The 25,765-nt window shown below is 30.6% G+C and overlaps 1 protein-coding gene across 1 annotated transcript in view; it reads right to left on the bottom strand.

Moving 5' to 3' along the window:
* LOTGIDRAFT_139272 (hypothetical protein) overlaps window positions 1–15,755 on the bottom strand; it is a gene marked incomplete at both ends in the record, with an annotated part of 37,475 nt that extends 21,720 nt beyond the window's left edge. Inside the window, 2 exons of the mRNA XM_009049336.1 lie at window positions 7,931–8,089; window positions 15,593–15,755. Coding sequence (XP_009047584.1) covers window positions 7,931–8,089; window positions 15,593–15,755 — 322 coding nt within the window. The remainder of the gene's footprint in view (window positions 1–7,930; window positions 8,090–15,592) is intronic.
* Between the last annotated feature and the right edge of the window lie 10,010 nt (window positions 15,756–25,765).

Here is a 25,765-nt window from a genome sequence, read left to right on the forward strand (position 1 = left end):
TACATCTTAAAATCACATTTTTTTTCTGGAATATCAGGAATTACAGACATCAGGCATGAAGTGAGTGCAGAAACAGTGTCATTTCAAGCTGTAAGCAGCCCCTTATAAACATTTATAAAAGCTGAATAATCTTCAATCTATTTAAAACCAGCATCTCTTCATTCTTATTTCACTGACAGATATAAATCTGAGAGGCTTTTGCCATATTTTGAGTTTAAAATTATATGAAATTGATAGCAATATATCCTAGTCAATTCAGGTCATTCAACATTTGAATATTTCGTGCCCTCATTTGTGTTTGAATTTTCTTAATCAATACCCAAGAGAGGACCATAAAGATATATATTATTCCATTATGATGGATGGTTTAGTTATTGAATACTGGTCTAGGGAATAGAAATAACAGATAGAACTGTTAGAACTGAATAGATAACTCCAGAGATTAGTTTAAATATTAGCTGCTATCTATGTTAATATTCTATAACACTCTGTTAACACCCTGAACACCTTATCACATACCTACTCTGATGTATTCATATCATCTCCTCCAGGTGCAGATTTATCTTGAAAACAGTTCATTCATAATTCAAAGACAGATTGGGTGTTGTCATTAAAAACTATTTATTTTTAATATCAACAGCCTATAGTATGCAGGGTTGATATAATATGCAGTGTAATTCTTCTCAGTACAAGCAGTGCAATTCTCAGCACAGGTATTGTAATTCTCAGTACAAGTAATGTAATTCTCAGTACAAGTATTGTAAGTCTCAGTGCAAGCAGTACAATTCTCAGTACTTGTATCGTTATTCTCAGTACAAATATTGTAATTCTAAGCACAAGTATTGTCATTCTCAGTACAAGTATTGTAATTCTCAGTACAAGTATTGTAATTCTCAGTACAAGTAAAAGCAGTGCAATTCTCAGCACAAGTATTGTTAATCTCAGCATAAGTATTGTAATTCAAGTTTTTGTAATTCTCAGTACCTGCATTTAAATTCTCCGATTCTCAGTACAAGAAGTTCAATTTTCAGTACAAGAATGGAGAAAGACAAACATTATGCAGAAACTGATGGAAAAATTTTGTGTACATTTACAATCTTTCAAAAACATGACATTAAGGGAAAAAAATGACAAATGAGTATTTATAAATGAATGCCAGTTAGCAATCTTCTTAAATCAACAATGACAAACTACTGATAGGTACAAATGATTATGTCATTCAACTACAGCGAAAGGTAAAGACCCTCAGTTGTTTTAAACCAAGTTTTAAGTAGTCAAACAAGGTGACATGGCATGGACAATATAAACACAAACAGCAAAATAAACTATTCAAAATGTTTTCTTAAAAGTAATTACCACATGACTGTTTTCATTTTTATTTGTAGTTTAGAACTCCAAATTTGCAAGAGACAGTTAGGAGACAAAGTGCATTAGAAAAAGTCAGTTTTGAGGGTTAACTTACAAAAAATGCTCTTCAGGTGCATAAGCAAGGTGAACTTACTAAAAAAAGAATGAATAAAAGAGCACATTTTTGAAAAAAAGCAAGGCTGGCATTAAAACTACAATTATAAGAGACACACTTTTAAGAAGAAATATCATCATTTAATGATTAGATCAGATAGCAATTCTACTGTCCTCTTTATCTAAGGAAAGAAGGAGAGCTGATGGAATATAATTGGTTTGTCTTAAGAACAGGAGATGGTCATTAGACAAAAGAACATCTACAGGATGTACATCAAAGAAGTGGTTTGTTCATAGATCTTGAGATGAAAGATACAAGAATAGAGATTACAACTTATTGATCTTCAAGAATTGTGACTTTTTTCATAAAACTGTCTGAAACTTCAAAGACTTTTAACTTTCAGGAAGGATCATTCAGTTTACACACCTTCATAAGAAGTAATTGAATAATAAGGCTTTTTTTTTCTTGAATCAGACCCAAGTCTTCAGACAATAGATCTTCAATATTCAAGTCCAAAGGAGTCATGGCTTGATATTTCAAATCCAAATTTCTCAATATAGAAAATAAAAATTATTGTCACTAAAAATTTCTCGAATAATTTAGCTAATCAAAGAATTTTCAGGTTATATCTTGAAATTTTCTGTTTTATTTTAAATTTATGAATGATAATTTTTGAAAAATATATCTCTCAATGCCATTAATGATAAGAAAAAAGTCAACAGATTCTAACATTATGAAAGAAATTCCAAAAAGAGTTAGATATCCTTCATTCATTCTAACACTGGAACGAAAATAACATATGCCCAGGCTGACATCCTCTTATTGTGACTTGGAAACCTCACTTTCACAGAACTGTTGTGTATTTGGTTTCCATATTTCTCATAGAAGGTACTCAGAATTCAAAACAGACAATCTTAATTTGTAGAGAAAATAATTCCATCTCAAGTATTGAAATAAAAAGGATGAAGGAAATGGTTTCAGAGATTAAACAAACTGCTCATGAATACTGATCAGAGAGAGGCAGACAGACAGTTATTTTAAAGACATACAAATCCTATATGAAGCTGATGTGAAAAGAATTAATTAAATCTTGGCTTAGACCAGTCATTAAAGGAGTTATGACTGCTAAGTTTAGTTTAGCCCAATTATGTCGTAATAAAGCTTCTGGATCTCATTTAATTGAATTAGGATACTGTTCTCAGCACAATGGATACATTTATAAGCATTCACATGTTGAAACCAAGAAAATCTTAGAAAATGGTCTCATTATCAGAATCTAGTGGCTCCAAATAAATTTTGCTTTAAATCTTTCTAAAAAATATTTCTTCACACAGAGCCATAAGAATTTGCAATATAGCTTATAAATTAGACTCTGATTGTAATATTCAACAAACTGAACTTACCAGACTTAATCCCTTTAACCTATCTGAATGTTAAATGATATGTAATTTAAGCCAGACAGTAAGAGTTGTAAAATTTGAAAACTCCTAGACATTCTATAAATTAATAACATATGAAATAATTAGAATGTCACATTTGTCCAGTGAAATCCTATTAATATACACTCAAATTTCATTGATTAATTCTTATAACATTTATTTAATAAGGGAAAATTGTTTCAAATTTCTAAACGTTCTATAAGTAACAAGATTTCATACTTAGAACTCAACATGTTAGCTATTTTAAGGTAGTCTCTAAGATTTTCATTTCTAAAGTAATTATATTACATGATTAAACAGCTATGACTCCATGCTTACAAATGCCCACAAAACTTTTCTGAGGATAATTGGGGACTTTCTGCAACAGATGATATCAAAGAGCTTAATTTAGACCCATGTCTGACCAGGAGCAAATTCTATTTTAGTTTTAAAGATAAAATAGAATTCTAATTTTAGGAGCTCATCATTACGACAGATAGAGGTAAATATAATGAGGATAAAGGAGAAGACAACTCTACCTATTATCAGCTTACCATTGATTTCTTACGACCAAATTAACTTGAAATCAATTGTTATTACTTCAACTCTTTTTATCTTCTCACCATTTTCAAGCCTTTTAGTGTGTTTTAATCTACTTTTCTAGACCAAACAAAGTCCAATCAAGAACTCATCATATCAGCTTACTTTAGGTAACTCAAAAAGATTGTTGATTATTTTCTTTACCTTTCAATTTTTTTCTTTTTTCCTTGCCATAAGACTTCTCAAGTCCTATTAAATGGCCAAGTAAAGTGCAGCTAATGTTTAAATCAAAGCAAAACTAATGTTTAAGTCTAAGTGCCTTTCTGAAGTTTCCATTAATCCAATAAATTATGACAAGCTATCAAAGCCTGTAGATTCAAGTTTCCTAGGGATATTTAAGGTATAAAAGCTATGGATGTACAGTATAACAAAATTCCTTTGATGCTATTGTGATCTATATAATGTTTTTTTTTTCTTAAATGTTGATTCCTATCTAATCAACATTGTGCATCTTGGTACAACCCCATTATTTCAAATATTTCAATATGGTATGAAGGTGTTTTTGTGCTGCAATTGGGTTGGCAAAGTGCTTGGTTTTATCTGCATATCTCAAGCTTATTTTTACAGATAAATGTTGAATTATTTGTTAGCCATAGAATATTTAACTGTCAAAATATACCAGATATTGCACTCAGACATTGTGCAATGCATCAGATATGTAAGCCTCATTTCAGCAACAAATTCAGATTCAGCCTCTGTTGAATCAGTACGCGTTAAAAATTTCAGTCATAAAATATTTGATTATCAGCATGCCTACTGTCTTGTTTTTGATTAAAAGTATCTAGTCAAAGAACTGTGTACCCTTATTCATAATTCAGACATATTCATCAAAGTCATTGCCGAACATCAAAATGAACATGTACACATCATGGAGAATGGATAAGCAATTAATAAAGAATAAAATTCTGATAGTATTTATTCATTCACTATTGACGTGTAATAAACTATGTTCTAACTGGGTAAAGGTGCTGTTTTATGGCCATTTCTCTCATGCTTTATCAAGCATATTAAGAATGTTATCCCAAATGAAAACATAAGAAGAAAATGGCGGTTGGCGGGTAAATACAAGTAACTGTATAACACTATGGTGTACTGGTAAAATCATTAAAACTGGTGAAAAACGTCTAATGTTTCTGTTAGATTACTTGTAAACTCTGTTAATGATAAGCAAAAAGAAATGTTTTTGCGTTTCAATGTATTTTAGTGTCAGGTTAAAGAGAAGGGTTAGAATAAGAAGTCGTAAAACTGGATTTTATGATCCGAAATATTATTTTACTAGCATAACTTGTTGCTTCTTTACATGTATGAATATAATCTTATAATTAAGTCATTAATTATAATTTAATTACTATACACACCCTACCAATGGTGGTGATGGTATCGTTTAAGTGTCATGTAATTAAAAGTTTAATCGAATTAAAATATAACAAGATGAAATTTGATTGACAAAAGCTCCACCTTGCCCTCACAATATTTTTAAAAATTGAAAATGAATATTTTGATAAAATTCTAGGTCTGTGAAATGAAAAAATAAGTCATGATAATAAATATGTGTCAGTAATTTAAATAAACTATGAAGAAGGATAGGGAGGAGCTTATCTGACATAAGGTCATCTGATCATAATGACATTTCCATTCAAATATACAAATTTCAAGAGGCATCAGACTTCTGCACCAAAAAATGTTTGGGGGAATATATCCGGTGAAAGACACAAATTAACACCACATGTTGCTAGTTCTTTTCTTTCAGAACACAATCTCAACATGTCGCTTTGAATCATACAAATTTCCTGACATGCAATATCTATACTCTATTTTTTTTTTTACAAAAGGAGGGGTTGGTTGGTGTCATGTGACCTCTAATTTTGAACATTGTGTCAACATATGAAAAATTTCGAATTATGTAGACATAATATGTGAAAGTATCTTTGACAGTTAGATATTATTACTAGCTAAAATGTCATCTTTACATTAGAATAAGTCAAATTGTGGGGTACAATGCCACATTGTCGTTTTTTTCTAAATATTAAAAGACTGTAGAACATTAGATCCTTCTGTAAAATTTCCTTGCATCTGGGTAAGACACACTTATAGAACAAATAGAGTATCATTTCACATTAAAATATAATGGGCACAGGCATATCTATTTTCATTAAGTTGTAATTTAATAATATTTTAGTCTGATGAAATATCTGTTTTGTGAGTAGTATTTCTAGTCTCTCAGTTCGACATTTTTGTTCAATGGTCGCTCTTTTTAATTGATTGTGAATTAAGAAGACTTTCTATTAGATGTAATAAAGTACTTATAAATATCTGTGGTAATTGAAGTTTAGTGGTATTACTAATATAGACAATGACCGGACACAGTTATTATTAAGTACCGGTAGTTATAACCCTTGACAACCGGTCAGACACTTATTATATCATGGGTGGACAAGTCATTATATCTGACATCAGATATTTTGTTTATTCATTAATATTCTTACTGCAACTATTCATATTTTATAGAAGTATAAAATCTATATGTATAATGGCATTGCACAATCATAAATTTTTCTAATAAATATAACGAATTGTTTTGATTCTGCCGATTTTTAGATTTACCCTAGACATTAAAAATATTTTGGCTATCCAAGCTTTCTGGTTAGGAAGGGATAAGCCACGTTTCTATGGAAAGAACATGCAAAATACATGTTAATAACCAGCTAAAGACCAAAGTTCATCGTATGATATGTAAATATATATCAATATCATGTATTGTTAAAAATTGCAAAAATAGAAATATTTGTGTTTGACATATTTTGAAAGATAATATAAATCATTTCAGAATACTGGTTGAAAAGCTAGTTTAGCTAGAATATTTTTCTTTCTTGATCTAGACCAGAATTTTTATCTTTTTGGCAGCCAAACAGATGGAATTTCAACAGAACACTGAATAAGATTTAGGCTAAACTTTGTTTTCTTACATGTTCTTAGTACAATGAATTTTTGGCAAAGAAAAATGAACTTTTACAGTTTTATGATGACAAATAAAGACATGTAATATGCTATGTGAAAAGTTGTCATTAATCATCATTTTTTTTAAGTTTAAAAGTTTGTAACACAGGAATAGACAAGACTTAAATTATACATCATTAATTAACCAGATTGGAGATGTTAAAACTCAGTGTTTTGGATATTTGCTAACAGCAGAGTTGACCTTCCTGACCTTTGTAAGAGTATTTTAAAGAGGATATATAATGATTAACAGATAAACTCTATATCACAGCTGTTTCAGAGTTCACTTTAACCAATTTTTATAGAGTAGCCATTGTTAGAATTCCATAGTTATTCAATCTAATTTCACAGAAGTTGGTGTGAAATTAATGTAACTTCACAAAATATTTCTCAAGCCATCAAGAGAACAAACATTTTTACAAGCCTGTAAGTGGTTTTCAGGAATTCTTATTCCATTTCTTTGATCTTATGACAGACGTTTAAAAACAGCAATTTACCATTAAGTTTTCTCTACTACAATAGGCTGGTGTTTATTTAGGTGTTCTAATACATGATAGCCAAAAACACACGAATCTTCACAATACAAAAACAAAACTCTTTAATTCTCAGTCTGTTTTTTGTCAAATATGCAGACCTGTGTCAAAATTTCAGATTCCAATCTTGAATGAAGAATTCTGTTAGTTTGTGGAATTCACCTGTAAACGTATATCATTGCAATTTAATTCATATATATGCCAATGTTACCGATTTCTATTTCTTCTCTTGGCTAACTTTACACCTATTTTTTCACAGTGACGGTCTTCAGTTCCATAAGTTTCCTGCATGAAAATCAGGTCAAATTCCAACAGAAACTTCTTGAACACTACACAATACAGAAGTTGTGTGTGATAAATGTGATTTTATTACGTGAGATAATGGAATTTAATTTAGTATTTTATAGTTTTACAATAATCATCAATTTACTATATTGGATACTGATATCATAGAAATTTTTATGAAGATGTGGAGTAATAAAATATTCCTGTATTAAATAAAGGCACTGAACTGATTGAAGACCAATCAGAATACCACAGAATACATTTCCATTTTCTACACCAACCATTTTCTTTTGAAACTTTGCAAAGACAAGGCAATTATTTCAGGAAGTGTTCATATGTTCACGTGCCTACAAAGGAGTTTTCATTATAAAAAAGGAATTCAAAGAAGAGGTATAGCTGAAATGCTGCTACAATGATATTTATATAGGTGTTCACACTGTTATAAAGCATGAGTAGAGATGGAAGCATTTTATATGTGTATGTTCATGCATGTTTCATATTAAGTTGAATGTTCAATGTTTACTGTCATGTTTTTCTTAGACAATTAAATGTTATTGCTTTAGATCAAGATGTTCATATAAATCTCTGTTTAATAATTAACAACTCTTCATGAAATAAAAAAAATATTCACTTACCATCAAATTTCTTGGTTCTTGATGAAAAAGTAATTTTTATAAGTTTATACGCTTCATCCATTTGTTGTAAATGTTCTTTTTTACTAAGTGATTGTAATTTAGACTCCATATCCTGTGTACAACATGTACTTGATCTTGGACATACTTCTAGATGTTCACCTGGAAAAATACAATTATTTACCAGTTAGACCTTTTTTGTAATGAAATCCATAAATTTGGTTACCAACAGAACATTGACTCCAGATTGTGAACCTTTGTTAAACCACCATAACCAGGGCTAACTGTTATCTGAAACCTGCAAAATTGGTTACCAACTATGACTCATTGGGCAGCTTATGTAAACATCCAATACTCAAACTGGTTCCACAGGGCTGATAGTTAACTGTGAAACTTTCAAATTATGAACTGTTTGATTTTGACTTTGAGTTTAGACTAGAAATTCGCTAAAAGCAATTGGTACTCTAAAAGTACTCTTATTTTCTATTGTATTATTTGTTTATGAATGATTATTACAGGTTTATAATAAAAGAAGGTTCTATAATATAAGATTAAAGACAAGATTATTATAAAAATCTTCCTGTCTCTCTAAACGATCATTATTTATACATAAAAAAAAGATTTTATGATGGCTGTCTTTGATACAGTCTTCATATATTAGCCATAGAGACAGCAAACTTTATTATGCCTACAAAATAGGGTCAAAACCTTTTATAATAATGGCAAATACATTCTAGCTCGTAAATATAATGACCTTTCACCAGTTAACTATATAACCTACTGTTCTGACCTATACACTGATGATAAAATGCTATTTTTTCCTTACCACTCAGGTGGAAAAGCCAGCTGAGAAAACCCATATACAAGTCATAAATACATTCATGAAGTTAGCATTCATAAATAATGTTATATACTTTGATACTTCATTCATTCATATCATTAAGTTTTTATCTTCTCATCTCATCTTGGAGATCTTATGATACATGGTTAACAAGACTTAAAGCATATCACAAAAACAACCACAACCCCAAAACATGTCTCCCTGTAACACATCATGAAAAATTGTCTTTAATCTTAGGATTATATTGGAACTTATAGGTTTTATGTTTTTTTAAAGATAGTTTAAGGATTAATTTTTCTGAAAAAATATACTGTAGGAGGTGAAATTAAATAAATTTCAAGGATACAGGTGGGTGGGAAATTAACTTGGAAACTTCTTAATAAAGCTTATCTACCGATTTATCATAAATCTGACAAATCACAGAAAGAAACTAACAAATAGAAGTACAAACAACCTCTCATTAATGCTACTTAATAAGAGCTTCATGCAGGTTGTATTAACAACCAAAATGAAATGAAGTTTTATGTCTTACTTTTCTGAACCTGATTGGTCAGGCAAAACAGGCAACACCATGCAGTGTGAAATGAGGAAAATTTTGTCAATACAGCAGCATTAGCCTACTCTTTTTCATTCTGCAACTGTCAAGAGATCTTAACGTAATGACTAGACGCTTTTTCATATATTATCACAACCTATACTAGGATTGAACACTGGATTTTCAAGTAAGCACAGATTAATAAACAGAATACAGGTTTTCAAAATTATTCAAGAAAAAGAAACCAATACATATAAGTTTACTGTTAGACAAACAATGATAACAGAAAATGCACTAAATCCCTTATCAATTGGCTTGAATTCTTTCAGGTATCTTAGCAACATATTAAAAAAAGAAAGAGATTATTGGTTTAAGTTTCAGTAATTATTATGTACTAAATCATATCTACTGTACTTGTCACAAGATAGTGGTTAAAAAAAAAAAAACTATCGTTTTTACTCAAGATAGTGGTTTGGAATTCTCAAGACGGTAGTTTCGACTTCAAAATATTGTTTAAACTTCTCAATATAGTAGTAGTTTAGATTTCTCCAGATAGTAGTTTAGAGATTTCTCCAGATAGTAGTTTAGAGATTTCTCCAGATAGTAGTTTAGAGATTTCTCCAGATAGTAGTTTAGAGATTTCTCCAGATAGTAGTTTATGATTTTTAAAATAGAAGTTGAGACTTATGCTCAATATAGTAATTTAGACTTCTGAATTTCTCAAGATAGAAGTTTTTACACTTCTCAATTTAGGCTTCTCCAGATAGTAGTTTATTCAGATTTCTCAATTTAGAATTCTCAAGATAAACCTTCTGACTTCAAGCTATTTGTGTATACAGCACAAGATATTTGTCCATAAACCAGTGTGCACCAAGGTTCAGATATCATGACACCCTATGCCAATAATTGTATGATAAAATATATTTGCACTAGAAATGAAATAAGGAAAGTGAGTTCATTTTCTAGATAGAAAGAGATTGAAAATAATGTTTTTTCATGTTAGAAGTGACTAGTGAAATCTAAAAATAAACCAATAGATAAGTAAAGTTAAAGATTTAAGATGAAAACTGTTTGTTTCTAGTGTAAGTAATAGTTAACAGGTGACTACTGAATTATTACAACTTTAATAAATTCTTTACTTAATACCTCCTACAGTTTATAATTATTTCTTAATTGTTAAGGTCAATAGTTGTTACAAGTTCTGAGGTGACTCAAGGCCAATCCTCCAGGAACAGTGAATTTCCTGACTTATGAGTGACATGTGACATCACTTGAATATTCAGTAGCTAGGAAGTATTCTTAAATTATGAATGAACAATTTTCATAATGTCAACAAGCTATTACAAACTTCTTCTTATACCTTCACTACAATAGACACTATGTACGCCACAAAATACAGAATCGTCGACAAACAAAAATACTGTAGTTATTACGGCTAATTGTTTTTATATATTCCGTCCAGAGCTCTGATTGACTGTATTCGATAGCATACAATCCAATCAAATCCCTGCATGTACAAACTTGCATGATACAAGATTAGTGGCTTTTGTAGTCTTAACATTGTGATGAAAAAAATGAATATACCAAATAATTATTATTTGCTTAGTTTCTCTTGTGCAGTTGACAAACCCAGGTAGAGAGTGGTACTAGAAAGGCTGTTGCCAGTTTTCAACAAGATCACACAAGATATCTGTATATTGGAGGACTTGACTTGGAATTTTTGCACATGTAAAATAGCAGGAAATAGAACTAATGCATCTTTTCAACTTACCAAATGTACAATAATTGCATGATTCATTAATATATGATGAATGTAAGGTTTTGATCTTTGTGATATGATTATATTTCAATGTGATATTAGAATACATGTTATATATATGATTACTGATAATATTGACTTAAACTAGAAACATGTTATCATTAAGATCATTTACCATATATAGATATATAGAGTCATTGATTGTTATCCTGATAATGGTAGTCCTAATCTGATATTTTAACACATGAATGGAACTAATGAATTATAATGTATCAGTAACAAAACCACGTCATCTAAAATCCAATTCAATATCGAACTTTGACAGCATAGTGATTCCTATTGGAAAGATTATGATACCATTTTTGTTAGCTTTTGGGTTGACAGAGCTATTGTGAAATATTGGGTAATTCTGCGAAATGACTAAATATGTATGTTTAAAGTCTGTGCAGTTTAATTTATTATTACACAACAGTTATGTTTCCAGAAAATTCACCAAGGCTTAAGGAATATTAGTTCCAGAAAATCGCTTCATAAATTTGTTTTGCCATAAACACTCTTTGAAGATCCTCTTCTGAAAATCACCTTACCCTAAAAGTTTCCATTTGTATCTTTGGTATATTTGAAACTAGCATTGCAAGATAAGATTAAAATATAGAAATAAAATGGAATGTTCTAGTATTATCAGTATTTTGATATTTTTCAATGACTATTGTTAAGACTAGTAGATTCTATTCACTATTATTGATTTACTTGTATAAACCAATAAATTAACACACTGCCAAATAATTGATTACCATTTTTTATATCTGAAGTAGTCTCATATACGTGGTACTTCAACAGCTTTCTTGCTGTCTTTTCATTCAAGTTTCAACATTGGCAAATAAACTATCAATTTACAGGAATTTAACGATATAAATTCTTTCATTATTTACAATCTTTAACAATCTCCTATTTTTATTCATCTTAGGATAAATTTGAATAACAGACAATTCAATAGTCATATTAAGTATAAACATTATTGCTAATATCTAACAAAAAGTTTACTTCGTAGGTATTTTTTTTGATCATAGGTCAATTTTAACCAAATTTCTGCCTAAACTTTCACATAACGTACAACTTTTAAATTATGTTCAGTATATACTCATTTATATCTGTACATTTTATTACCCGCATTATTTGAAAAAGAGAAAAAATATCATTCATTATTATTCTTTCAAAAAATTGGTTTGGAACACAGGTCAATTTTAACTAAATTTCTACCAAAGCATTTACATAAGCGGTACAATTTTCAAATTATCTTCAGTATATGCCCATTTATACCTGTACATTCACTCATGATCATGATGATAAAAATAACTTACTTTAAAGAGTATGGAAAGTCTTAATATGGTGTACTTTTGCATTTGATAAATAATTAATGATTGAATTGAATGCCACTATCCTTTTTGCATTAAAAAAAATTCGTGAGGGTGAAAAAGTGATATTTTGATGGAAAATCGATGATTTGTACGGAAAACCACGAGCACGTTCCGGAAATATCCGAATGTACGCTAATGTATGCGTGACGTAAATTATGGACTTGACGCGGTGGTGTCTGGGAACGCTACACTGACAGATAAACAATGTGGCGGGTGTTATGTATTATAATGAAAACGATTCGTCAAGCACTCACAGTTCATCTCATTCTGAAGACGAAGAAGATGAATACGAAATGTTTGGGGGTGTGGTGGGCTACCAGTTCGAGCCAGTAAGGCATCTTAGGGAAGGGGTGACTGACAGTGAAAGGCCAAATCAGGACGATGACACTGCCGAAATTCATGAAAATGGAGATCGATTGGGAAATAAATATAAGACTGGTTCGTAGCGTTCATTTTGTATTAAAAATCGCCCGCTTCAAAATATTCATATCTTCTCTCGATGAAAACCTTTACAGAATTAAAATATCTTGATTAGTCTTTGAGATATTCCATGATGAATGGGGTATATATTGGAGAAATATGGTCGTTTTTTGTATGATTTCTTCACACTCATTTTACAAGTGATATACAGAACAAGTCATTATAAGATTAAAACTATTTTATAATACATGTAACTTAATCATAATATATTTTAAAGACAATAGGTAATTTTCATAACATCATGAGTTCCTACATTCCCAAATTTGAATTGGTAAAACACACACATAGGATAGGCCTACCAAATAATGATAAAATGAAAGTAGACCTTCTGATCAAATAATTGAAATAATATGAAATTATCCGCTCAAAATATACTTTAAATTAAGAAATGATAGTTTTAAATCATTTATGAGTTTAGTGTTTCATATAAACTGAAATTTCATGAAATCAACTTTTGTTACGCTTCAAAGGTGTTCCAAAATGGCCGCCATTACCACCGTTTTATGCTGGAAAATTGATATTTCACCGTTTTGGCTAAGTTTAAATGCCGATTTTTTAGTATTAATTAAAAATATGAACCTATAATATATTTCTAATGGGGCCTCATATGCCAATCGAATTTTAAAACACTTTTCTGGCTATGTCAACTTTCCAATTTAGAATATTTTCTATAAAAATAAAGAGTTTTGAAGTGAAATAAATAACAGACTGAGAGTTTTCAGTCGACGGCCTTGAAGTCAGCCCTTTTCAATTGTACGAATTTGAACCATACCAGCGTCTTTTGGAAAGCCGTTAACTGTTTTCTTTACAGGTATAGCTGCAAAATTGCGCAACACCGCGCTTCGGCATTTTGATGTAAATATTGTAAACATTAACGTAGCCTATCCAGGTTATGAGGTTAACGATGGTTCCAAAAATGACGTCATGTGGTCATGTGATTAATACGACGTAATTTGCGGACAAATCGTCTTTGTTTTACTTATACATGTATCTTAATTATCGATTATAAGATTGGAATTGGATACAATAGGATATATAGAAACACGGTAGGTGTCACGTGGCCCATAATTGACTTTCCATACACTTTAAGTTTAGAATACCAATTTAACATATAAATGTAGAAATCAATCTATGAGCAAAAAAGAAAACTCATTTCTACACAAAACAATAAAATGCAATTTAAAGAAAGACAAGCAGACAGTAATTTATTTGTTTCATTTAAAAAAAATTCACATCTGTTTAGTGTTGGCCAATAATTCCTAATTTACTTTACAAGTATTTACTGTAGGAATAAGGTACAATGTCTGCACAGCTGCACTGTTCTTGTCTAGAGTGAAATTAGTTTTGCTTTAAAAGAGAAAACAAAAAAGCTAATGTATGATTTGAATGTAAAACAGTTTGAAATTGAAAATTATCAATAATCACTTTTCTTCTTCATTTCTTAATTATTTTGTCTCATTTCTTCAAGTGATGAGTCATTTCCTATGTGACGATGAGACAGGACTATAATTTAAAACCTCTCTCCTTCTCAATTTTCTTTTTACACGTGAACCTCTTTATTTTAAAAAGTTAAAAAAATAAAGCTTTTAAGGGAATTGATAAGGCAATATCCGACTGTTGTTTAAAATATTAATGTGCATCTGACATGATTTTTACATACGTGGAATAGAAATTTCATGGAAAAGATTTTTTCAGGACAATGGACCCCTGCTGTTGTTGTCAAAAAATATGGTAATTATATGAGCTTTTTATTTTCAAAGGATGAAGTTTATGTATGAATGATCACAGAATAAATGTCAAAGTAGCAGCCGTGCAATGAACTCAGCATCAATTTAAATACTTAAAAAAGATTATTACGTAAAATAACAAGTGAATTATGATTGATAAGGTCCTAGACATTTGGTATTTGAAAACAATTGTCACCCATTGCCACCAGGGATGATAATATTGGTAAATTGACATAATTAAATCAGTATGACAGGCAGGCCATATTTCATAATAATTATATTAATTATAGGTCATTTACCATAATGTACCTAATATATAATTGATTTCTCATACATCTATTATTTTATCATGTAATATACATGTATATAATTATGACTGTGTATTATTTAGAATAATTATTAACTTCTCAGTTGACAGTTTTCAAAAAATAGGGAAGAAAAGACAGAGACCGTGAGAATAATCCAGTTCAATGATTTAAACCCCTTTTTACATCACAAGAAGTATCCTTTCTCAAAATGATTTTGAAAACAGAATGGATGAATTTTGTGTAATGTAAACAGTTAAGCATTTTGAGAATCGTTTTAATTCTAGCCGACCTCGAGGAGCTGGTCTAAGAATGGTTCTACAGTGCTGAGATCGGACTCAATAAATTGTTGTAATGAAAACCCTTTCCCACTGAATTTGGTTGTTACTCAGTACTATTGCTGTTTACATCCAGGTGACTACATGAACTAAATTCAACTTCTTTAGGAAGAGTTCCACAGGTAAGCGTGTGGAGAATTACACAACAATGCAAGAACCGTTCTCAGACCACTTGATTTTACTAAATGGTCACATTTTATCATAGACTGGTCTGGACATTTTATGGCGGCCTGTGTAAAATGGATAACAAAGAAAATTTTACCTGATATAGCTTGAATAGGAACATCATTTTCATCAAAACCTTTTGAAGCAAATGATTTCTTCACTTCGATACATGCTAAATCAAAACATTGTCCAGAACACAACAATAACCACAGTAAACAGGCACAAGCCCATTGGGAAACTGTCAGCCGCAAGGCGGCCATTTTTCTTCAAGAATGGCTGCACTATCACTGTTTTAAACAACCCTGTCTGCTCTTATTCCACAATTTTAGAAACAAACACTAATGTCTGGAAGAATTAGTTAAACTTTGTTGATATATGAAATGATTTGTTTTTGGCAGGTTTGGTTAAATATATAAATGTTATGTAATTCAACATCTTTTATATCAGATCCTGGCAAAAATAAGAGGTAATTTCCTACAACTAACACAAAATTTCCTTCTACACTTGAACTACTACTTAAATCTAGTATAGGATGAGATGGGACGTGCTGAATACATGTATTGTTTGATGACACTTATCTCTTATCTTGGAGAGGTTGGTCAGTAAATTTGTCATGAATGGAACATGTCATATTGTTCTTCACATCATCTGACTAAGGAAGACAGCACACCAATCATTGCAGTGCAGGATGAGAACAAATTTGCCACCAGGCATTCATTTCCACTTTTTGGATTCAAGCAGTTAGTTATGGTATGGTTAACAATTATAAAGTGTTTGGCCAATGAAACAAATTTGTGAATACAAATAAATCATTCAGCGAGACTGAAAATTTTGTTAGTGAAATATTAAGTTTTTGATGTATAACAATAAGGAATATTGTTAAGATTAAAATTTATATTTATTTCATTTCCTAGGCATTTTGTAGAAAGTAGTGAAGGCTGAAATGTCTTATACAATACTTTTTTAGTAGAATATGTGTGTAGAAGTATACTAAAAGTATTACATACATCAGTGTAATTTGTACCTTTAATATTTAATTTCAATATGTCTGGGAGATTTAATAAATAAAATCAATCTTTGTAAATTTATGATTATTTATGAAAATGAAATGACAGTGACAATAACTACCCATCATTATCCTGCCAATCACCTGTCAACATTTCTCCCTTTTTCCATAAAATTTCACCTTTGAACTTTGAAGACAAGAGAAATATATTAAAGGTATTTATGGTATGAGTAACCTAAATTTATGTATTAAGGTCATTCACATTAAACATGTCTTTTCTCTAGTGTCATATTCTGTAGCTCAATTAGGAGATTCAGGTCAATACTGGATAATAATTAATATAAATATGATTGATATTGATATATATCAGATATATACCAAGTACTAGATAGGGAAGTATGTGAATTGTATATAGTCTCATCATGATGAATAGGGTATTTATCTCAAGTAATGCAAAGGGTGAGTGATCTAAGAAACAGTCCAGACACAATCTTCCAGATACCTGATGCAATTCTTCCACAGGATTCACCAAATTGAGCACACAATATAAACTGGGATATAGACTGTCAACATACACTAGTGTGACCATACATGCATCTATTGTTATGTGTCAACTCTAACCAAAGTAATAGCTGAAGTATTATCTATCAGTGAAGTCTTAAATTCACTTGTTGTTTTTACACTTAATCTCACTTGAATGAATATTCTTCTGGTTTCCCAAGCACAATTTTAATTTTTACCATAAAGCTGTTCAAACTACTTGTAAACTGGTAAATTTATAACAATACAAAGTGATGGGTGATAAATTTTATATCTTGAAACTCTGAGCACAGGACATAGTCCACTTATTTTTATTACTAGCAAATATTCCATTTTATAAGAGGTACACTTCATGGATACTTTACTCTTTTTACTTCATAAAATGAATTACTTTCTATTTTTTCTTCTCTTTGAGTTGTCACATTAAATATTTCTACATACAAGACAATGGTTGTTCTTTTTTAAAATTTGAATTGCATGTATAATTAAACATGATGAATATGTCTGAATACTTGTGATAAACTCTTGTGGCTCATAAAAAACTGTGGTAGTGCAGTTTAACTTAAAAATATATCTATTCATGATATCTATTACTGCCAAATTTTGGGAGGAGTGGTCTAAAGAATGTCTGTCATTTCTCTCTAGTTTTGACAAAATCTCATATTCTTTTGGCTCGGAAGTCAAAAATATTGGTCATGGTATGATAATTTTTCTCATTTGAAAGGGAATTCAATTCTACATCTACATATTGGACATCAAATTTGTTAGATTGTTATGAACTTGAGTTGAAGTGCATGACAGACAAACTAGCATGATTCAAAAAACTGAATACTGGTCATGCCATGAATATATTCCTTCCTTCACATTATACTCTGGTCTATTGAAACCTGAATCTACTATCAAAACAGAGTATTCCAAAAAATACATCAAATTTAAATTCAATTTTTCTAAAATGTTGTGTGTGCAGAAGAACAGTTGGGGGTATATTTTTGTGCAGATCGTAATAGTTTTATAGGCAATCTGTCATGTTAAAATCATTAATATTATCAGTTTAACTTTACATATTGACATTTAATGGGCAGGATATTTTTTGTCTACAGTGTTGACAGATATTCTAGATTAGTAAGTAGATTTTGGAGAATTGCCGCCAAGTTTCTAAACAAGAAAAACAGTGATGCAGCATATAATTGAAACAAAACTGCACACAAAAATCTTGTCTACTGTTCTGTCACTCAATACATTCATTCATTAACATATTTTATGCTCCAAATCTAGTGCAAAAAACACATGCATTTTTAAGCTAGTCTATGTTTCATTCTAATTCAGAATTATTCCAGTCTTGCAAGATATGGTCATAAAATTAATATACTGAAATATATATAATATATGGTCATCAAATTAATAAACTTCATATCATTTGCATGTTTCACTGAAGTTTCCAAACAGTCTATATATGTATGCAAGTTGGTGTACAAGAAAGTCCACTTTTATCAAAACTTTGCAAAAGCTCAAGCTTCACCAGACAATCTCTTACAGTTTCTCACCGGATAAATGCTCACCGATCCATTATATTCTGGTGATCTTAGGTTTACTTTTAAAATCTGATTCTTATCATAATATCTCCTTAAAATCTGATCTCTTTGTTCAACTTGCCACTTAGCAACCTTATGTTATATTCAGTAAGTAAGAACTATTGTTTGAGATGAACAACAGGAGTGAGTATTATATAAACTCTAATCCTAGGATTAACTCTCATAAAGTATACTATTGTATCATTTATATTATTAGGTAGGATTATCATTCTTTCTCTGTACCTTTCATAAACCCCTTCATTGGGTGCAACCAAAGATGGTGGAGCAAGTGGTAATATTGCACTTGTACAGTTTCTTCAACAAATGTTGTTATTTACCTATTTTGATTTCGATTCAGAGAACAGGAGACTCCCTTGAATCAAATTTTGGCTTAAAATGATCTAAATGTACCAAACCATTAAATCATTCTCATCTATATCAGTCCAGAAATTTCCAGAGAAATAGAATAACATTTTATTGAAAAAGACTGTAAAAATATGTTAAGAAAACTAATCAAAAAAATTCTGATGTGAAATTTTATAGTTCCAGTAATATCTGTTGTCCAAACTGAAATTTGTTCTGTACAAAAAGGCATCTGGTAAAAGTAAAATTCACAATTTGAGAACTACTCTTAACTTGTTTTCTAGATTAAATCAATTTTTTCTGACTTTCTTAGTATCTCTTTTGACACCCATATCAGTTTTTTAATTAATCAAATTATATTCTATGATGTCATCAACACCAGTCAATCTCAACTAGCTTTTAACTTCATTTACTACTTAGAAACTCATATCGATGAAAGCCTTATAGCTTCATTAAATATTCAAAAGTCGATGCAGAAACGTTGAAATTACTATTGGAATTTGATTGACTGTCAATTGAACTTTTGAAATATTGAGATTTTACATGACCTTAATGTCCGTCAAAATAGAACAAGCTTCAAAATCAACTGACTTCCATCTTAGGTAAAAATCTTTTGAGGTGAAACTAATTTGATAAAGGTCAATTAACTAGCTAGGAATAGTTGTAGGTCGTTGGTGTAAGACTAATGAAAGTAATCACAAGTCTTCTGGGACTCAGACTTACTCCCTTCCTCGTAAATTGATCAGCAACTTAACAAGCAAAAGGTGTTTGGTTTTAGGAGGTCTGACAAATTATCGTTGGATTATATTTTCCTGGTTGAATACTCCCTAGCAAATTGATTTGTCGTTTTAAAGCTAGTTGTATGCTACAAGAAATAATTATTCTAGTAACGTCTTAAGAAAACTGTCTGAGTGGGCTGTGTGCGCTTAACTGCACCCACTCATGAATTACATCAAGCATTAAAGAACCTAGACTGGTTACATTGATGATAGAAAGTTTCATTTCTTTATCACAGGTAAGCTTACCCTAAGGTCTGTGCTTTCTTAATTTCAATTATACATGTTATTGTTTTGAAAAACCACTTTCAGTTTCACCTAGATTATCTAGAAGCAAACAGAATTTTTGTCATGAAATGGAGATCAAATAAAAAACTTTTATAGGGAATGTTCAAAATTTCAATTTTAATTGTAAAACTGTGTTTCAGGTGAATGATACTTCCAAAGATATCCATTACCTTCAAGGAACTCATAAAACTGGACAAACGAAAACAAGGCTTTAGTTCACCTATCACTAGACCACAAACACTTCCAGCAGCTATCTATCATGTGTAGTTTATAAGTAGGTAATGACAACAAGGAAAACAATAGAAGAGTATAGATAAAGAGATAGATTATCTTCACCAAATAAAATCTATCATAAATTATAGACCTTGTTAGCTTAGTAATACCAACATGTACACTGGCTTAACATATGTTACCTCTGTAAAACGGCCAACAGTTTGACTATGGTTTGTCTCTTTCCCATTACAATGAAAAATTTTCGGAAATTTAATGAAATGCACATACAATTTAATGACAATTTTTTTTGCAATCATGCAATACTTGCTATGCAAAGATAGCAATGCTGTAGTTTCACATGACCTCCTTCTGCCACTTTACAAATTCAAAATTTCTTTTGAAGAGCATTTGAAATGATTTTGCACCTTGTTACATTTCTTTTTTAACATGAAAGTATCTCTTGTGTTCCAATAATACTTGAGCCTACATGTCCAGTAAATGCATTATCTTGAAATTGCTGAGTATTCTTTTTGAATTACAGATTTGATAGACAAACAATTTTACCTAAACCTGTTATATGTATTACTGAACATGTAATGATATAATTAGGCATTTCTCAAATGGTTCTGATCACATATCAACAATTTCAAATATTTACTAAGAGCTAATTACAAGTTTTAAATTGAGATTGGCCACATCCGAACAAAGACTGACTTGAAATAAATTGAAATAATTAGGAATGAGGGTTGTTAAGATTGATAAGGGCAGCTGATACCACTATATTTCTATAACTAGCAGGCTAGAAGCTAGAGAGAGAGAGAGAGTGAAAGAGCTTAGATCAATGATAAGTAACATCAAAGCTCAGGTTTAATTAATGGTTTGATGAATTTTGGGCCAGATAAAGCAGTAAGAAGAGGTCAGACTGGACATGACAAGTATTATATAACTGGACGTCAAACTTCTAGGGAAAGATTCAATATGATTATCTGCATCAATAAGTTGTCAAAGGATCAAAATAGACCTGTCAAATTTCAACCTATCATTATAGTGATCACATTGCTTGCAGACCAACCAAACTAGAACATTTAATGCATTTGTTACAAAATGTTTATAGAACTTAACTAAATGGAAGTAATGTAGGCAAAGTCATTGTAATAGATTAGCCTGTCTGCTATTCATGGCCTTTTTCCATGAGATAATGCCATGTGCTTTTTTTTTTAAATGAAATTATGAGCTAATGATTTTGTGGAAGGTCATATTTTTGTCATGATACCAACAGATGCCATTACATCTGTATTTGGTGATAATTTCACAAGCTATTGACAAGCCTATATGTTAGTGACCTGCTTTCTTATCATATGTTATACCAAATGTTATAATTTAATACCCTCTTCATATAGTACCAGTGTATTGGTTTCCTTCATACAAACAATTACAAACTGGTATCTTACCAGTAACTAAGATCTATTTCACAACTCTCAAATTAGGTACTGAATTATTCTTTCATTTATGAAGAAAATGGAATATCATTGATAACTTTTTTTACAAAAAAGAATTAGGCAGCTTGAAATGTCCTCACATCCATTGTGTATTTGCAGCTAATAGTATCAAACAAAATTCAAATTGTCATCAATATCAAGTTATTTTATATACTGTACACCAAAAGTTGAACTTATAAAGGTTATCATGAAGTTCTGAACTTTCATATGTTTTCAATGAAACCCATTTATCCTTAGATTCAATAATTTTCAGATTAAACTAGAGCTGATCCAAAATCACACAGCTCGTAAATACAGAATCATTGTCTTGGAATATTTTGATAAAAAGTATTTGTATTAGTCCATTAGTTTGAATTTGTTTTCTTTTTCAACATTTTTTAGATTAATATTTTTTATCAGATGTGCATCAGGTAATATCTAAATCAAACAGAGAACTAAAAACAAATCAAAGGTAATATATTCATCATTGGAGAATGTCAGGGACAGGTCATGATTATGAGAAATATTTTATAAAATCTATCTGATAGAAATTAAAGATATTATAAAGTAAAGTGAGGTATTATAATTTCTTTCTACCTGGTTAAACAAATTGAATAGTGTATAATTACTAGGTCTACTGCCTTCAATTTATTCATTGTTAAATTACGTTTTTTAAATAAAGTCACAAAAGTAATTTAAAGCCATTAAAAATCACTTCAATGAAATAAAATTTGACATGTTTACATTTTGACATATTTTTTTCTTTGTAAACTTGTTTGTTAGATTGAATTCAAATATATAGCTACTGTTACCTTCCATACAATATTCCTAGCCTTTACAATTAGGAGACTGAAAAATTATCATTAAAATGCAGATTGAATTCCTTAAAAAATGTTTGTAACACTGTTATTTTGTTACATTGCATAAAACTGCCTTAAGTAGCGATTCTGTCATTTTAGAGCTCAAAAATGATAAAATATATTAAGATAGTCTTTAGAATATTTTGTATTGATATAACCATGCATCAAATATATTTTGAACACCTAGCCTACTGGCATGGAATTATTTTTGCAAAATCAAATGTCTGTAAACTATGAAGTATTTTTTGGTAATTAAGGTGAATCAATCGATAGTGATATTAAAATGATTTTAAACGGAAGTATCTCCTAGTCAATATAAACTATCATTGCAAATCTTCCATGTACACCTTCATCAAAACACCATGCATTGCAACCTCTCAAATACTTAACTCTTCAAGTTTGTTTGTATGTCCCAAACTTTAAAATGCCTTGAATATATTGATCAGACTTGCATTAGCTTCAATGTATGAAGTGAATGCCACAGATGTGTGCTTCAAATTTAAATCCATAGTTGACAAAGAGGATGAAAAGCTCATAATTTACAGATTTCTTAAAACAGAAAAATTACCACTAAAATGTTTTCTCAATTAATAGAATCTACTCAATATTCGTATATTTGTAAATGCAAGAAAATTCTAATTTAAGCATTTGATATAAGTTGTCCCAAAAGTGAATTGTTGGAACACTAGGGATAGATTAACATACAACTACCCATGATGAGTCATAGCAACATCTCACAAAAATAGGGAAAGAGTATTTTAATTTAATAAGATGGTTTCCTTTTTTGGCTTATCGACATTACAATAAATGAACAATATAAAAATTCTGATTGATAGTTTTTCAGTTGAGTTCATAGGTTGAAAAATAGGTTCATGGAATGTATTTTCAAGAGAAGTACATCAGCAAGAAAAGAAAGAAACATTGAGAATAATACAGTTCAATGACTTAAATGGGTAACAAAGAAATATTTACCTGATATAGCTTGAATGGGAACATCATTTTCATCAAAACCTTTTGAAGCAAATGATTTCTTCACTTCTATACATGCTAAATCAAAACATTGTCCAGAACACAACAATAACCACAGTAAACAGGCACAAGCCGATTGGGAAACTGTCAGCCGCATGGCGGCCATTTTTCTTCAAGAATCGGCTGCACTATCACTGTTTAAAACAACCCCGTCTGCTCTTATTCCACAATTTTAGAAACAATCACGAACATCCAATGTAAAAATCCGTTTTTCTTGTCGACATAGTTAAGAAGAATTAGTTCCAAAGCTAAATTTACAGAGAAATTTAATAAAATTGTACAAAAAAAATTCACCGATTGCTTCCACAGCGATGCAACAATGTTTGTGTTCCGCTGTTCCGTTACCCTCCCACAGTTAACAGTAAAATTCCACAATATCGAGTTATTTTTAATATTTCATTTATAACGAAACTTTTTATGAATATCACTCACCCAATACATATGGCTTCAAGTTTATAGAGCAATTACGAAAAAATACACCAAATATTAACGTGAAATCCTTGATTGAACATGTAATTCATGGGGAGGTCAAATCAACAGCTGAGGTCGCTCAGTAGACTTGGCCTACAAGTATAGAAAGATTGTCTATTCTTATAACACTAAAAGATCGAGACTAGTATTACGGTAAATTTTTCGTCTCTCTATTTGGTTGGTTTAAGCAATAAAATTTTAGATCATTCACAAATTTGACCAATGATTGGCGTTTAATCTTAGATTTACTCCACCCACTGATAGAAATCTTATATTAACAGTAAATTAAAGGCACGTGTCAATCAATTAACATTTTTACTAATTGAACAAAGTTTATTTTCTATTGATCTATTCACACATTCTGTATAAAAATATAACACTGAAAAGTAGTATACTGCACACCTTTGCTAAGTGACTACTACTAATTCAGCGGGAAATCCTTTGGATGTACGCGTTTCATCGGACTTACCCTTCATGGTGTTCTACGGGTAAAATTGTAAATATATGGTAGACCGACATAGCTTGGCTTAGAATCCCACAATACGAAAATCTCACATGTGGCCTAATGCACATTTGAATAGTTTCTGAACAGCAAATTTATCCTAATTTATCTTAATAATTTTTCATTCTTTGACATCAAGTACAGGTATTTGATCAAATTTGCCCACTTGAGCTCAAATCAATTAGCTTATCTATCATAAAGACATATACAAAGGTTTTTCACTAATTTACTGTGGACAGAATGGTTATCATAAGTACCGAAAGGGGAATGTTCTCTGTAATTGAATTTAATTGACCAGCATATATTGTGAATATTTGACCATCAAAGACAAGGTCTACGATGACCAAATTTGATAAATGTTTTTTTATGGAGATAAATGAAAGGTATAGGATAGGTTGATCTAATAATATTTTCACATGACATCGGAAAGACAATCGGTAAATCAAACCATCGTGATGTAAACCATTCCTGATACGCCGGGTATAGATAGTAGGTAAATCAACCTATCCAGACATATAGCGGGTAGATAATAGTAGGGTTGGGACAATCAGACTCGACCATAAACGCAGGTTGTTTTCCCAGGCCAAATATATTTTTTTCCATGAAATCAATTGGGGCAGTGATGAAATAACATTTTTTTGATTGGAGCAGAGCCCTTTTTCAAAATGGCCGCCAAAATGGCGACAAAAAATGCTTTCTGTGCTTCTTTCTCACTCATTATAAATTAGCATGCCATGTCATATATAATTTTATAGGTTTTAAGGGTCACTGGTTCCAATAAACATACTTTCGATCATCTACGACCATCGCCGCCATTTTTAAATCCATGATGGCGGCCAAAATGGCGACCAAATATGCTTTCTGTGTTATTTTCTTACTGGTTATTACAGAACATGCCATGTAATATATCATTTTATAGGTTTTTAGGGTTACTGGTTCCAAAAAACATACTTTTGATCATCTACGACCATCACCTCCATTTCTAAATCCAAGATGGCGGCCAAGATGGCGACCAAATATGCTTTCTGTGTTATTTTCTTATTGGTTATTACAGAACATGCCATGTAATATATCATTTTATAGGTTTTTAGGGTTACTGGTTCCAATAAACATACTATTGATCATCTACGACCATTGCTGCCATTTTTAAATCCAAGATGGCTGCCAAAATGG

This window comes from Lottia gigantea (assembly GCF_000327385.1).
Source record: "Lottia gigantea unplaced genomic scaffold LOTGIsca_134, whole genome shotgun sequence".
Classification (NCBI taxonomy): domain Eukaryota; kingdom Metazoa; phylum Mollusca; class Gastropoda; family Lottiidae; genus Lottia; species Lottia gigantea.